Source organism: Lactuca virosa, chromosome 8 (assembly GCF_052849685.1).
Source record: "Lactuca virosa cultivar CGN04683 chromosome 8, Lactuca_virosa_CGN04683_v6, whole genome shotgun sequence".
NCBI classification, from domain to species: Eukaryota; Viridiplantae; Streptophyta; class Magnoliopsida; order Asterales; family Asteraceae; genus Lactuca; species Lactuca virosa.
Window position 1 is genome coordinate 173,225,530 of NC_136433.1, and position 15,084 is coordinate 173,240,613.

The 15,084-nt window shown below is 32.9% G+C and overlaps 1 protein-coding gene across 3 annotated transcripts; it reads left to right on the forward strand.

The window, feature by feature from the left end:
- The first annotated feature begins 4,149 nt into the window (after nt 1-4,149).
- Nucleotides 4,150-11,086, forward strand: LOC145132944 (uncharacterized). 3 transcript variants are annotated; one of them, XM_079067896.1, is made up of 10 exons: nt 4,150-4,351; nt 4,486-4,723; nt 5,994-6,173; nt 6,412-6,504; nt 7,689-7,871; nt 7,962-8,064; nt 8,766-8,936; nt 9,048-9,748; nt 10,294-10,499; nt 10,625-11,086. In XM_079067896.1, exons 2-10 carry the CDS (start codon nt 4,493-4,495, stop codon nt 10,683-10,685), a joined length of 1,929 nt encoding a protein of 642 aa, XP_078924022.1. In that variant the 5' UTR covers nt 4,150-4,351; nt 4,486-4,492; the 3' UTR covers nt 10,686-11,086. The 3 variants fall into 3 exon arrangements, with proteins under 3 accessions (XP_078924022.1, XP_078924021.1, XP_078924023.1); XM_079067895.1 differs by having other exon boundaries at nt 4,150-4,723; XM_079067897.1 differs by having other exon boundaries at nt 4,150-4,723; nt 10,294-10,489.
- The last annotated feature ends 3,998 nt before the right edge of the window (nt 11,087-15,084 follow it).

A 15,084-nucleotide genomic window follows, 5' to 3' on the forward strand; every position in this document is an offset into this window, starting at 1 on the left:
TTGAACATATAACTTTGATTTGCAAAACAAGAACCCTAAGGAGAGAGGCTATTTTCGAAATTAACCAACTAGGGTTTTAGAGTTACATACCTTTCAATTGTTATAGCAAACAATTGGTAATCCTTTGATCTTGATCTTCTTGGAAGCTTAGCACCACAATTGTAATGCCTCTAATGGAATCACACCCAAGAGCTAGCAAGAAGGAAACTTGTGAGGAGAGAGGTTAGGGTATGCAATTTCGGCCTAGGGTTTCTTCAAGAGAAGGAGTGCCAATTTTGGGAGCCAGGAGGCTCCTTATATAGCTGAGGTATCTAGGGTTTAAGGAAAACCCTAATGTTCCTTTGCTTAGGGCCTAAGCTTATCCAAAGGCCTTATCCAAGCCCCTTGGATGAAATCATTAGGGTTTCCCCTATAGATTTCGTCCACCCCCTTCCAAGGAGGTTCTGGAACCTTCCACTCAACTATTTGATAATTGCAAACTAGTCCCGGCACTTTATAATTAATACAATTAACCCCAAAATCAATTCTAATTAATTTATGGCTAACAATTAATTAAACATTATGATTTCTAATTAACATATTAACCTTTTAACATATTAATAAATCATTCACATTAATTTATTAATCTTATAATAAATCAATATCTCTTTTTTCATAATTTCCTTGTCCAGTTGCTACGATTGAGGGCAACCCAAAAGGACTGTGTTGCTATCAATTCAAGTACATACCAATTATAGTTATGAGCTTAGACACCTAATCCAATAGTTTGCTCATCAACTATTGCCTCATTGTCATCCATATGAACATATGGCTCATCATGAGGTGGACTGTCTGTGTTTGGATTCACCTTGAGGATGAGCTTTCTCAAAAACACATCATTATTGGTCTTGTTCATAGGAATGCAATCATCAAGTTCAATGTCAAGGCCCATATCACTGTGAAAATCATCTAAGTGAATGTCAACATCCATATCACCTTTCAAATCTTCATGAATGATTGTCTTCGGGACTAAGTACTTCGACTTTCTCATCATTAAGCCAATCGTGTATATTCACATAAAGATGATCAATGTAAACATGAAGTATACAACCACAGACATACCCTATTTCGATGAAATCCATATATTCGATACAATCCCTAATATGTACTTTGAGTTTGTTTAGAATTAGAAAAAATAAAATGGAGAATTAATGTTATGGGGTCATCGAGGCTCAGTTTCTTTAACATCATATTCAATATCATTATAACTTGATAAAAAATTGAACTCTTTTACTAGTTTGCCATGTACAAGTATGTTTGCATCATCAACCACACATCAATTATAAATGATTGTGTAACATCCATAAAATTCATGAAAATTTTAAACTTTTAAAACAACCCATAAATCATCATTCTTTACAAATAGTTTTCAAAACAGGTTTAATAAAAAAAAACAAAACTCGAGGAGGTGCACGATCACGCCTTCGCCTTCCCCGCGATCCTCTGAGGTACCTGAAACATAATCCAAAACTGTAAGCCTGAAGCTTAGTGAGTTCCCCCAAAATACCAATACACAAATAAATAGCACATATACAATAACAACATGCAATGGGTCCACAACTAACAGACTGGATTACCCCCTGAGCCCACAGCATAAGTCTGTATTGCCCTTGGCCCACAGCTTATGTCTGGCTTGCTCCCTGAGCCCACATCATAAGTTTGGCTTGCCCATGGGGCCCACAGCTTATGTCTGGCTTGCTCCCCGGCCTGATCAGTCATCGGACTGAATACCACTAAGCCCTCAGTACGAGTCTGACATGCCCTTCCCGGTCCTCAGCTCGTATATGGAATCCTCATGAGCCCTCAGTATGAGTCTGGCATGCCCTCCCTGGCCCTCATCTCATATCTGGTTTGCTCCATGGTTTACTGGCTATAGCACGAAGTAGTACAACCTCAACCCAGCCCACACAATATGTCGACATATAAGAGATAATATCATATACAGATAAACAGACAGTATTACAGGTAGTCCTACAGATCTACCAGACTAGCATATCAAAACTAGCATGTATATCTATTCCATACTCAGTATATCAACAATATCAGATTATCAAACCAATGGTACGACCTTAGTGCCTTCGACCCGAAAGTATAGTGAGGAAAACTCACATCACAAGCTAAACAAAACTGATAAGGCCCGGCTCCGAATCTCAGCTCTCTGCTCAATGCCTACATCCACCAAGTGACCAATTTCATCAAAATCCCAAAATACCCAAAATACCCTCAAACTCAAATTTGGTCAAAATCAATAAACCCACCGAGTCAACCCAGACGAGTCAACCCAACCGAGTTAACTTAACATGGGCTGACCCATGCGAATACGCGGGGCATACTCTGGAGGTACGCTCAACGTACACGAGACTACGCAGAATACCACCATCGGGGTGGCTGACCGGGTACGCGGGGCGTACCCTTGCAACCCCAATTTCTTCATTAAGTGCTTAATGGCTTCAGCACTTAAGGTCACACTTCAGATCCAAGGTCCAGAGGCATACTAGGGTCATAAAGTTTCCAACTTTATGACTTTACACATCCATAAAGTCCTTAACACAAGGTCTTAATCCATTAAGACCTTCTACAAGATGCATGGAGCCAACCTAGCTAAAGGGACTTCATTTTTATGGTTTAGGACCATTCATAAGGTCTGGAAGGACAACTCAAAACGTCTTAAAACCAAACATGCATGAAATGTGACTTTTGAGACAAGAAGAACAACATAAGGTTACCAAAATGAGATCCAAGCAAACAAAGCATCAATGCAAATACTTTTTACCTTCTAGAGCTTCTCAAGAAGGTAATGATCCAAGATCCACAAGCTTGCTTCCACTACTATGCTCCTTGATGCAACACCTTCTTCCTTAAGCACACCAAAACAGATTTTTTAACTCAAACACACACTTGAGGGACTAGGGTTTTGCAAGAGACGACTCTAAGGCTTTGGAGGCTGAAAAGGTGGGGATAAATGAGCCATAAGGATGCTTAAATACCCCTCAAACGCTAAAACTTAGGGTTTCTTTCGGACATGAGTATGCCCAACGTATATATGTGTACGCCCAGCGTACTAGGGCGCGCCCTAATACGCTTAGTGTACCACATGTACGCTTAGCGTACTCCTCCTGCCCCAAAATTACAATCTTGCCATTAGGGCTTCTTGTGGCTACTTCCTTCCAACACAAGGACTAAAATGACACAAATAAAAACCAAGGGATGAATTTGAAAATACCTGAAAATCGGGGTGTTACAGATTGTATCCTGATTCATCAGCATCATAAACATGACCATCATGAGTAACTTCCTTACATTTATACATAACATCACACCCTTCTACATACACCTGATGAGTCAACGTCATAGGCAATAAATTATATACTTGGTTATTCATGACACCATGCGACCCATTGCCATAAAAATAGTTTTCTGTTGTGAAATGATTCATACCACATTCCACATAATGATCAACAAAAATTATAATTGGTTAAGAGGTATGCTAGTTAGTAGTTAGAATAATTACAAAATATCTGACATCATTATCGTTAATAATCAGCATAACTATGTTTGATTTGGAACAATAAAAGACTAATGAAAACATGTTTAATCTGGAGCAATATAATACATATAACTGTCTATTTGCTCCTATTGTTCACAACTACAAACCTATATTCTAACATACTTATTATATGAACTAACTCGTAATAATACAAATGTAAATTTGGAACTCTAAACAAATTCAAAAGGCATAAAGAAGTAAACAAATAGCCAAAAACTAAGAACTCATGATCTAGACCTTTTTTCTCGAATCCAAAATGTTACTCCGAAACATTCTGGAATGCTTTTATTCGGTATGAAATATACAATGTCATTTTAGAATTTACCTGATTGTTGTATTTTTCTTGTATTTTTAGATTCTGAAATATTTTTATGTTGGAACAATTACAACTAGTCCGGAATGCTAATATTATGAACAAAATGACAATTCCAGAAAAATATAATTATTTTTGTTGAATATCTTATTTATAAAAGGCCAATTTAATAAATATTTTCAAATTAATCATTTATTAGGTTATCCATTTTAGGAAAAGTAGTTAAATCAATATTTAGCCCTAACAAAAAAAAAATTTATAATTCAAGCGACGGTTTGACAGGAGAAAAAATCAATTGGCAGTTCGACCAGCCGCAGCAGCTAAGATTGTCAAAAATCCTCTTGAATCAGTCGACGAACGCTTCAATTTTTGAGTACTTGAACGCTAAAGCTTACTCAGCAGTCGAAGGATCGAAGATTCCCAAAATCCCCACAAAATTTTGATTAAAAAAGGTCATCGCCCAATCCAAATTACTCCAAATCTCCTCTGTTCGGTTCATCGAATTTCACCAATTTGGAGAAACCCAGATGGATTTATAGGAAATTTCTCAAACAAAATCTGGGTTTTGTATATTTTTTTGTTCTAGTTTATCAATGGGAGTCCAACAAGACCTGGTGGTTCCTTCGGGTTTGATCGCCGAGGAGCCATGGGAACCAGCGCCTCAATCAAACCCTTGGTTCATCGGGATTCATCGGTGGAACCAAGCTGAGAAAGCTGCGGAGGGGATAATTTCCAAGTTTCAGCCAACTATTGTTGCTGAAGGGAAAAGAGATGCAGTAATCAATTATTTGCAGCGATTGCTCAAGGAGAATCTTGATTGTGAGGTGATTTTGACACCATCCATGTCTTCAATCTGTTGCTTTTCAAGTTTTTATTTTTTATAAATACCATTACAATTAATCATCACTATCATTTTCGTAAGCTTGTTAGCATATGCACTGATAAAAATTGTTATTACCATAGCCACTATATGGGAAAGTTATTGGAAATCTGTTTCATTAGTTACTCTTATGATAATTTATAGTAATGGAAGGGGTTGAGGGTTATAAAGTTGTAGACTTGTAGCCTTTTATATTGATTTAGGTCTAGAATCAATGAATCATGAATTCAAGATGATTTATCCTTTCTGAAAGGCATGTAAAAGTAAAATTGTCTCTCATGGTGGCAATGTCCCCACTTGCTTGTTCTAGCAGGAAGACATACCATGTTTTAGGCATACTTTTAACATCTGCAGTTAAATTACTTAAAAAGTAAAGGATGAACAAAAAGTTATGGTTAATAAGCAAGATTTTGCAAGATCCCTAGGGTTTCATACTTCATATTAAGTATATGATGAAGTTTCCATAAGTATATGATTAGTATTCGTTATTGATCCATGTCATTCTATCATATCGCGTTTGGATACACTAAAAAATGGTTGCTTTTTTGTAAAATTGAGAGTTTAATAAGTTAGTTTCTATTTGAGCTTTTGTATGTCTGTTTTTTGTAGTAATTTGACTAGTTTCTATCTTGATTTGGATATTATAAAAACTAACAAAATCGTCACCCAATTGAACACGTAAACCATTTCCAACAATTTGCTAAAGGTTACACCTTTTTAAGTAACATTTTAATCCAAACATAATTGTTCTCCTATTTTTGCTATTTTTGTTGGTATTCTTGAAAATGAATATGGTTTAAGCATAATTTACCAACATTTCAGTAACCCTAGTAACTTTCCAATCATGTAGCATAGCAAGATCCTTGATTTGTTTCTATCGATTTTGTTGCGCATCTTAGGGTTAAATACAAAAAAAAACATACTTTTATTTATTTGTTTATTATAACATTCTACTTTCCTTTCTTTCTGTTACAATTTACAGCATTGCACCTTGAAAAATCTGCCAATTATATGTCATCCAAATACAAAGCAATTCTCACCTCTATAATTGATTATATTTTTCAGAACAAAGATTTTTTTTTTTTTTGAAAGTGCAATGCTATAATTGGGAATCTTTTTTTTAAGTGCAATCTGTTAATAACAAAAAAATGAAAGTAATCAAGTATTTATCAATCTATGATCTTATTCAAGTGTTTTTTATAAACTTTCTTCAGGTGTTTGCTTATGGATCAGTTCCTTTGAAAACCTATCTTCCAGATGGAGATATTGATCTAAGTGCAGTTGGTGTAAACACACATGATCTCATAAATGAAATTGCATCATTACTTGATAGAGAAGGGAAAAACAATTCAGCAGAGTTTGTTGTTAAAGATGTTCAACTTATTGGGGCCGAGGTATTTTTTTTTAAATATTTTTTAATGCCATTATGTTATTATTTATAGTACATTTTCAGACTGATGTCAATGGGACAAAAATTACAGTTCAAGTCTAATGCATGCCAAATGCAGTATAACAAGGACGTCTGTTAACTTTGTGACAAAAACTTTATAAAAATTTGAAATTTGAAATAAAAGATTTGATTATCTATTGATCAATTTATTCTTTTGGAAAAAAATGTTTTTTTCATGGTAGGTTAAGTTGGTGAAATGCATGGTGCAAAATCTTGTGGTTGACATTTCAGTCAACCAAATCGGTGGACTTTGCACTTTATGTTTTCTTGAACAGGTATGTGACACTTTTATGAACTCTACACTATGCCATTTAATTTATTTTTTTATTTTCTCTATTCTCTTACAAAAATGATAAAATTGTGTCAAGAAGTTCCTTTAGGATGTGTTTCTTACAAGAGACAAAGTTAGAATCTGACAAGCTTTCTAATGCTATTTTGGTTGATGAGGATGTAAAGGGCATTTTCGTCTTTTGCAAAGACAAGAGAGAGAATCTCTGTCTCACTTTTTTGGGTGGGAACAAATTTCAATTTTTCTTGATCTACAAAAAATCAAAATAAAATTGGAAAAACCGACAGTTTGGGTATTTGTGTAAAAAACTGAAATTTGTGGTTCAATTTTCTGTTATAAAACTAAATTAAACAGTATATTAATACAGTGCTACTATATAACATCTATAAGTTTCTTACTTGATTACTTATTTAAGCTAATTATTAGTTTCCATTGAACTCCAATTAGTTATGTTGCTAAATATAATTTTTTGCGTTAGTTACATAAAACACGTTATATATTCGGTTTTTTTCCGGATTAAACCTCAACTTTATTATTTTTTTTCCTAAAAAAGTCCTTACATTTTCCATTTTTTTATTTGGCCCTTTTAGCAGGTTTACCAGCAATCTTCCGTTTTTACACAAAGATGTAAGGGATATTTTAGAAAAAAAAATAAAGTTAATGTTTAATCCAAAAAAATGAAAAAATGTAAGCCAAATAAAAAAAAAATGGAAAGATGTAAGGCCTTTTTTAGAAAATAAAATAAAATCGAGTTTTAATCCAAAAAAGAACCCAATATATAGGGTCTTTTATGTAACTAACCCTAATTTTTTAGAATCTTTTATCCTATCATATATTGCAAAATTCAACTTCATGCTTTCATGTATTTTGGCTCCACCAAGTTCATTTATTCTTTTTGTCACTTTTTATTGTTTTATGCAACTAAAAACCAATTTCATCGAATCAAAAAACAAAAAACAAAAACAAAAACAAAAGAAAAACACGATGGAAACCTAATTGTTTATTTTTCTTTTCTTTCGGTTTTAGACAAAAAGACAATCGTCACTGTCACTGTCACTGTCACTGTCACTGTCACTGTCACTGTCACTGTCACTGTCACTGTCACTGTCACCTGTCTGTCAGTGTTACTGTTACTGTCACTGTCTGTTAAGCATTATTTTGATTGTGCAGGTGGATCGCGTAATCAAGAAAGACCATCTTTTCAAAAGAAGCATAATTTTAATAAAAGCATGGTGCTATTTCGAGAGTCGAACACTTGGTGCACATGTTGGTTTAATATCAACATACGGATTAGAGACTTTAGTTCTTTATATCTTTCATGTCTTTCATACATCATTAGACGGGCCCCTCTCCGTAAGTTTTCAAATAAAATTCCCTTTCAAAGTATTCAAAATACCAGAATCGCCCTTGAAATTCAATTATCATGTTGCTTAAATACAACAGGTTTTATATAAATTCTTGGAGTATTTCAGTACGTTTGATTGGGATAAATATGGTATCAGTTTAATGGGCCCCATTAGATTATCAGAGTTGCCAAGAATCGTAGGTGAGTTTAAATATTACCATTGTCAGTGTTTACTTTTTGTGATAAATGGAAGAAATAGCAACATACTTTCATTTTTGTATGTTTTATAGCATCTTACTTTCACCCTTTTTTATTAAGGCATTGTACTTTGACAATTCTACCCGATTATAGCATTGTAGTTTTAAATCAAAATTTTCTTTTTATTTGGATGACATTGCTATAATTGGGTGGAATTTACAATAAACAAATTAGGGTTAATCTCATAAAAGACCTTATATTTTGTGTTTTTTCCGGATTAAACCTCAAATTTATTTTTTGCCCGAAAAAGACCTTGTGTTTTTTCATTTTTTTTTTTTTGATCCGACCCTTTTGGTCATTTTTTTTCCACAAAAATTGTAAAATATGAGGGCTTTTTCGAGAAAAACAAAAAAAGTTGAGAGTTTATTTGGAAGCATTTAGAAGGTTGAGGGTTTTATTCGGAAAAAAAAATACAAAGTTGAGGGCTTTTTCGGAAAAAATGAAAAACTACAAGATTTTTTTCATGCAAAAAATAAATTTGAGGTTTAATCCGGAGAAAAACACAAAATATAAGGTCTTTTATGAGATTAACCCAACAAAAAATGAAAGTACATTGTTCTTTTTTCCATGTTAATCTTTTTAATATTGTGTTTGTTATTTTTGATTTTTGATTTTTTTTTTTTTTTTTTTTTTTGAATTTGCAGTTGAGAGACCACCAAATAGCAATGATCTATTGCTTGAAGTCGGTTTTCTTAGGCATTGTTCTGAGAAGTTTTCAGTTCCCATGAGACCTGGTGATTTATTTTTCAAAAAGCATCTTAATATTGTTGACCCGTTAAATGACCATAATAACCTCGGGCGTAGTGTTAGCCAAGGTATGCTTATTTTTGATGATGAGGCTCTAAAGGGCATTTACGTCTTTTAAAACAAATCAATCAAATTCCATTTTTCTATATCTTTGAAAAACCAACTATTTATTTTTTCAGGAAATTTTTTTCGTATCCGAAGTGCATTTAATTATGGGGCACGAAAACTCGAACAAATCCTCGTGGCTCCTGAAGATAAACTCTCCAATGAGCTTCTTTCTTTCTTCTCAAATACATTAAACATGCATGGAAGTGGTCAAAGACCCGATCTTCCCGATCATATTCCAAGGGCAGAAAAGTCATTTCCCACAACTCAAACAACAAGAACCTCTAACGATGAAAACGGGTCTCCAGGGAACCCGATTTCCAACGAGGAAAAAGACGTTTCTGCCCTTGCGAATGAAGGAGAAGTTGTTATACCGTTTTATGCCCCACATCTTTTATTTAATTACTCAAAGTTGGTTAATCATAAGACGGAAAAAGACGAAATTGTTGATGAAAATGAATCGGAAGTGATTGAAGGTGGTGTAAATTTAGGTCAATCTGAGCCGTTGGATCTCACAGGAGATTTGATGTCTCATTTGGTGTGTTTAGATCATGTCCGGTGGTGGAATACTTATGTTTTGGGTCCACTGCCGCCCATGATGGGGCCACAGCCACCACCACCGCCGCCGCCTATTTTATTGAGTATGATTGCATCGGAACATGGCGGCATGAATGGTGTTGTCCGCCATCCACGGTTCCACCACCACCCACCACCACCACCACCGCCTTTTGTTCCAAATGACCGAAGAGGGGCGATTTCGTACTTTCCCGATACGGTAAATATTTTTTTTATAAATTGGTAAAAAGAGTAACTTCATTTGCATAAATAAGTCATGCTTTTGTTACATGGGACAAGACAAGCTTTCTAGGGATATTTAGATATTTAAAATGAGGAGGGTTGAGGGCATTTATGTCTTTTTGCACGTAGAAGAGAATCAAAGATTAAAAAAAAAAGTGCCTCAACCATTATAACGATAATAAACAAATCAATAAAACTACATTAGTACATTGCTATTTCTTGCATTTAACATTTATCTTAAGGGAAATCTCAGATAAAGTCCCAATATTTTGGGTCAGCTTATAGTTTAATCCCGACTTTTATTTTTTGAACAGAAAAGTCTCAATTATCTAATTCTATATGATAATCTGTCATTTTATGTTGAAAAAAAAATAAGGTCTGTTTCGTTAATTTGGGCAAAATATAAAATAATCCGGATTTTTTTGTTCAAAAAATAAAAGTTTGGATTAAACCATAAACTGACCCAAAATATTGAGACTTTATCTGTGATTTCCCTTATTTTAAACTATTTAAATCTTTCAGAATAATAATCGATCTCGACATGGATACCACACTTCAACATCAAATGCAACAAACACAAACGTGGGGCCCACCGATTTCACCACCCCAACCGAATCGGTTAGCCGCCCTATGCAACAACCAAGAGAGCCTTTGTCACACAGAAGGCGACACCAAAACCCGAACCGAAACGGATCCCCGAGACCCAGACCCGTTTCTGGTATGGATAGGTATATAGGAAATGTATCATCATTTCTTAAACAAAAAAAAAAGTTACATAAAAACGTTTGATTTCATCTAAATCTAAATCTAAATCTTTCACGCGTTTTTATATTTTTATTTGAAATCATTTTAGGTTTAATGTACAATCCTCGTATCATCTAAAAGACGAAGAAGATTTCCCGCCTCTTTCCTAACCGATATATATCCGGAAGATGTTTCGGTTTTTGACAGCTGGATTTTTGTTTTTTTTTGGTGGTTCGTTGTTGTGCATGTAATATATATATGCATAGAATGTTATATTTTTTTTTTCTGGTGAACATCTCAAATTTTTGTAGGTAACATAAAATGTGTTGTGTATGTGTGCCCATATGTTAAAAGGAGGTGAGAATCTATAAGGGAAGTCTTAGGTTAAAGGCTAGATGTGACTTTACAATTCTTGCTTTTGTTTTGGGGGCAATGTGATTTATCTTTATCCGTGTTGGATGTGGGACCGGTTTGGGGATGTTTAGGGGTAGTGTTTACCCTTTTTAGTTGAATGTGACATTGTATTGTGTTGCCAATAGTGATCTTACAAGAATTTTGGTATACTTGGAAAGATGATTGTTTTTTTTTTTTTTTTTTTTTTTTTTTTTTTTTTTTTTGGAATTGACTTGTAAATTATAAATTATTTTTAGTTGGATATTTTTTTACAATGCTGTTGTAAGGATGTGATGATTGATAAGTTTTTTTTGTTTGTTTGAAATGTTACATTTTTTTTTATCACATGGTGGTTATGAAACCGATTAATGAGGGTATATGGTGTTGATGATTTAATACCGTTCGTCATACTTCACATATATATTTTTTTTAAAACAAAATAATCGTTTTCTAAAACATAATAGCGTTCATATGTTAACGTTCTTAAATAATATTGTGTTACTTACACCTTTTATCATTGGTCGTTAGTGATGTTGATGGTTATATAGTTTTCTAAAATGATTGTTAAACTTCATTTTTACACCTAGGTTCTAGATCAATTTTTTGTGCTTTTCATACCATTTTTTGTTTCTTTATATGCAACTATTGTTATTTGTCATAATTATAAAATGAACAAAATAAATATTGTTTTTTGTGTTTTTTATACCCATGTCGTGATTTAAAACGAAATCAATATTAAACTATTCAATACGAAATCCAAAAACTCTGACCACTAGAAAATGTGAAATTTCACAGCAAATATCAAAATCATTAGAGATATAATGTCATCCAACCCAAAAATCGAAATGTGGATGAAAAACACTCATAGAAGAATTTTCTTTATAGGATTTATTTTTTGTATTGAGGGGTCAAAGATCTAACAGATCAACATTTTTTTATTTCCAAAACCGGATTTGGTCAAATTTAATCAACCAAGAATATACCATAGGAAGCTTAGAATGTTCATCAAAACTTTGATGTAATAGATAGTGATCAATCAGATCACCTCTGTACGTATCCACACAAATGTTTGTAATACAAACTATTGCTAGTTAATTAAATTCTTTTAGAACAGCTAACACACATAACAAACTTAATTAATTACTTCTAATTAATAAGCTGGATTTATAAAATAAACTCATTTATTTAACTACTAAATTAACTCTTTTATTCATTTGTGTTATTTAGTAAATAATAAATAACAAATTATTTATGTATCTATTTTGGTGTGTAAATAATAAATTTATCACCTACAAGTATATTACTTATGTCACATCTTTTAATGTTCTTTGTATGTGCTCATATATAATTATTATTGTAGTAAATCCTTTAAATCTTGTACATCGTATCCAACAGACTCCCACTTATACAAGGAACAAAATTAATCAAATATATGATAAATGTCTAGCAAAGCTCATCTCTTTTAACTATACACGGATATTTGTTTCTACAAAAATTCATTAAAATATTTAATGGTATATATGTTATCATCTTATCTCATTTTGTTGATATTATCGAACATGATGCATGGATCATATCATTCTCATATAAGTTCAATATTGGTTTCTCGTTTTGAAAATTCAAATAAGATAACATACTTATTGACCATCATGTCAATATTGTTTTTGTACAACCATACACTCACATCTATTTGAGTCTATTAAGGATCCTGCCAATAACTTACTCCAAAAATGAGAGGAATAGATGTCATCTTCACTACATGCCTCTATCATAAGTTTCACATCACATGTGATAGTAACCTTTATAATTGCCTTATTCATAACCCCATTTAACTTGAGAGCTTTGTTGATGTGGATTGTTTAAGCTCAGTTGGATGCCAGTTAGGGGAGTACACAACTAATACCATTTCTAAATAAATGATACTTATGCTAAAAGAAGGGGAAAAAAACTCAAGGATCTACTCTCGAGAAGAACAAGGTTTAGTTGGGCATTTTTCCACATGGGAAATCTCCAGAAAAGTCCTAAAATTTTACCCTAATTTACGAAAAAGTCCAAAATTAAAATTTGTTTACGAAAAAGCATGAATTACCCGTAAAAATGGCGATTTGACCCTTTTTTTCCGGTTTACCGGTTTCATTACTTACCAGTTTCACTAAAGTCCCATTATTTTACCCTAATTTGCGAATAAGTCCCAAACTAAAATTTTGTGATGATTTGACCCTTTTCTTCATGTAACATACATTTTATCGGTTTCATTGCTGACTTAGACACCTAGTCATTAAATTAGCTGATAAGATGGATACGATGGGTTATATAATGCTACATTTACTGTAAAATTTGATATCCATCTCATCGGCTCATTTATGACTATGTATCTAGGTCAACAATGAAACCAATAAAATGTGTGTTTCCAGGAAAAAAGGGCAGAAAATGAGTTGATGTCTCATGAGATGGATAGACAATATGATATTTCTTAATAACGTAAAAAATAACGCAGTTGTTGCTAGTTTATGTAATTATTGCAGTCTTTGTTGGATGCATTTTATGTTCCAAAAGAATATACAATACATCAGGATATCAAGTTTAATGCTAAACATAGCATTATATAACTCAACATATCCATCTCATCATCTAATTTAATGACTAGGCGTCCGGGTTAGCAATGAAACCAGTAAAATGTATGTTACATAGAGAAAATGGCCAGATCATCACTAAATTTTAGTTTAGGACTTATTCGTAAATTAGGATAAAATAATGGGACTTTAATGCAACAGGTAGGTAATGAAACCGGTAAACCGGGAAAAAGGGGTCAAATCGCTATTTTTACCGGTAATTCATGCTTTTTCGTAAACAAAATTTAGTTTGAGACTTTTTCGTAAATTATAGTAAAATTTTATGACTTTTCTGGAGATTTCCTTTCCACATCAACAACAACCCAATCTATTGAGAAAACATAAAATCGATCATTCTTCTACAACCTATCTTCCATCCATCACTCGATGCTTTTTGAAACAAACATAAAATCTATGAAAATAATTGTTGCCATCGAAAAAAAAAAATTCGAAAATTACATCACAAAAGAACGTACATTGTGCATGTATATCTTCACCCAACACTTTCAATTACCCAACTTTTGCTCTGAATCTTGAAACTATACCACAATCAAGGGCGGAGCCACCCTAGGACCAGGGTAGGCCCAGGCCCCCCCTCAATTTTTTTTTTTTAAGAAGTTATTTAAGAAATTATGCTGCCTTACCTCTTTCCCAAACCACTGCAAATTCCATTTCATCACGTTTTTTTTAAGGAATTCATTTCTAAAGTTACATGTTGGCCCCCTCATATTTAGAAGTTAAATTCTTTTAGTAATTTAGTTTTCAAATTTTGCATATTTTACACCTTAAATTTTATAAATTTGCACAATTCAATTTTTAGCTAATTTAATTTAGTTTTTAGTTGTTCTTTTTCAATTTATTTTTCTTGTATATAAAAAAAATTATATTTAAGGGCCAATTTTCACTTTTTAGATAGGGTCTTCAAAATACCACATATATATATATATATATATATATATATATATATATATATATATATATATATATATATATATATATATATATATATATATATATATATATATATATTATTTTAGAAGGAACACCCTAAAATTTTTTTTTGACTCCGCCCCTTACCACAATTGTATCACTTTGTTTCCTCTTAAACCCCAATTTGCGTGAAGATTACTTCTAAATATCCAAGCTTTGCAACTCCAATCAAATACGTGAAATTGATGTGCATAGACGTTTTTGCCTTCTCAATGTGTAAAGAAATTGCACGTTTAAGGCGTCTATGCACATAAATATGATGTTAAAGTAAAATCTTCAATTTTTGACAAACTTAAGGGCTTTTCTGTAATATTTTGTTAACTATTTTATAAAATGCATTTTAATAAATCAAATTATCTGTCGATATATCTATTTTATAGACAATGTATAGGATTAACCTTTTCTTAATGCGATCTAGCATTTACTCTAAATATATATATTTCTAAATAAAAAAACGTAGGAACATCCGGTAAACCCGGTCCAGATGTTCGTTTATAAAGTACAAATACGCCATGCATACGAAGGTACAAGTAATCTATGCATGGAGACGTGCCAACCACCCCGACATCGCACA

Bases quoted from the DNA above. Each gene is read 5' to 3' on its own strand.
- LOC145132944 (XM_079067895.1), top strand. From the start codon at position 4,493: ATGGGAGTCCAACAAGACCTGGTGGTTCCTTCGGGTTTGATCGCCGAG. The intron at 4,724-5,993 runs GTGATTTTGACA...AACTTTCTTCAG, and splicing joins AGGAGAATCTTGATTGTGAG to GTGTTTGCTTATGGATCAGT. The intron at 6,505-7,688 runs GTATGTGACACT...TTGATTGTGCAG, and splicing joins CTTTATGTTTTCTTGAACAG to GTGGATCGCGTAATCAAGAA.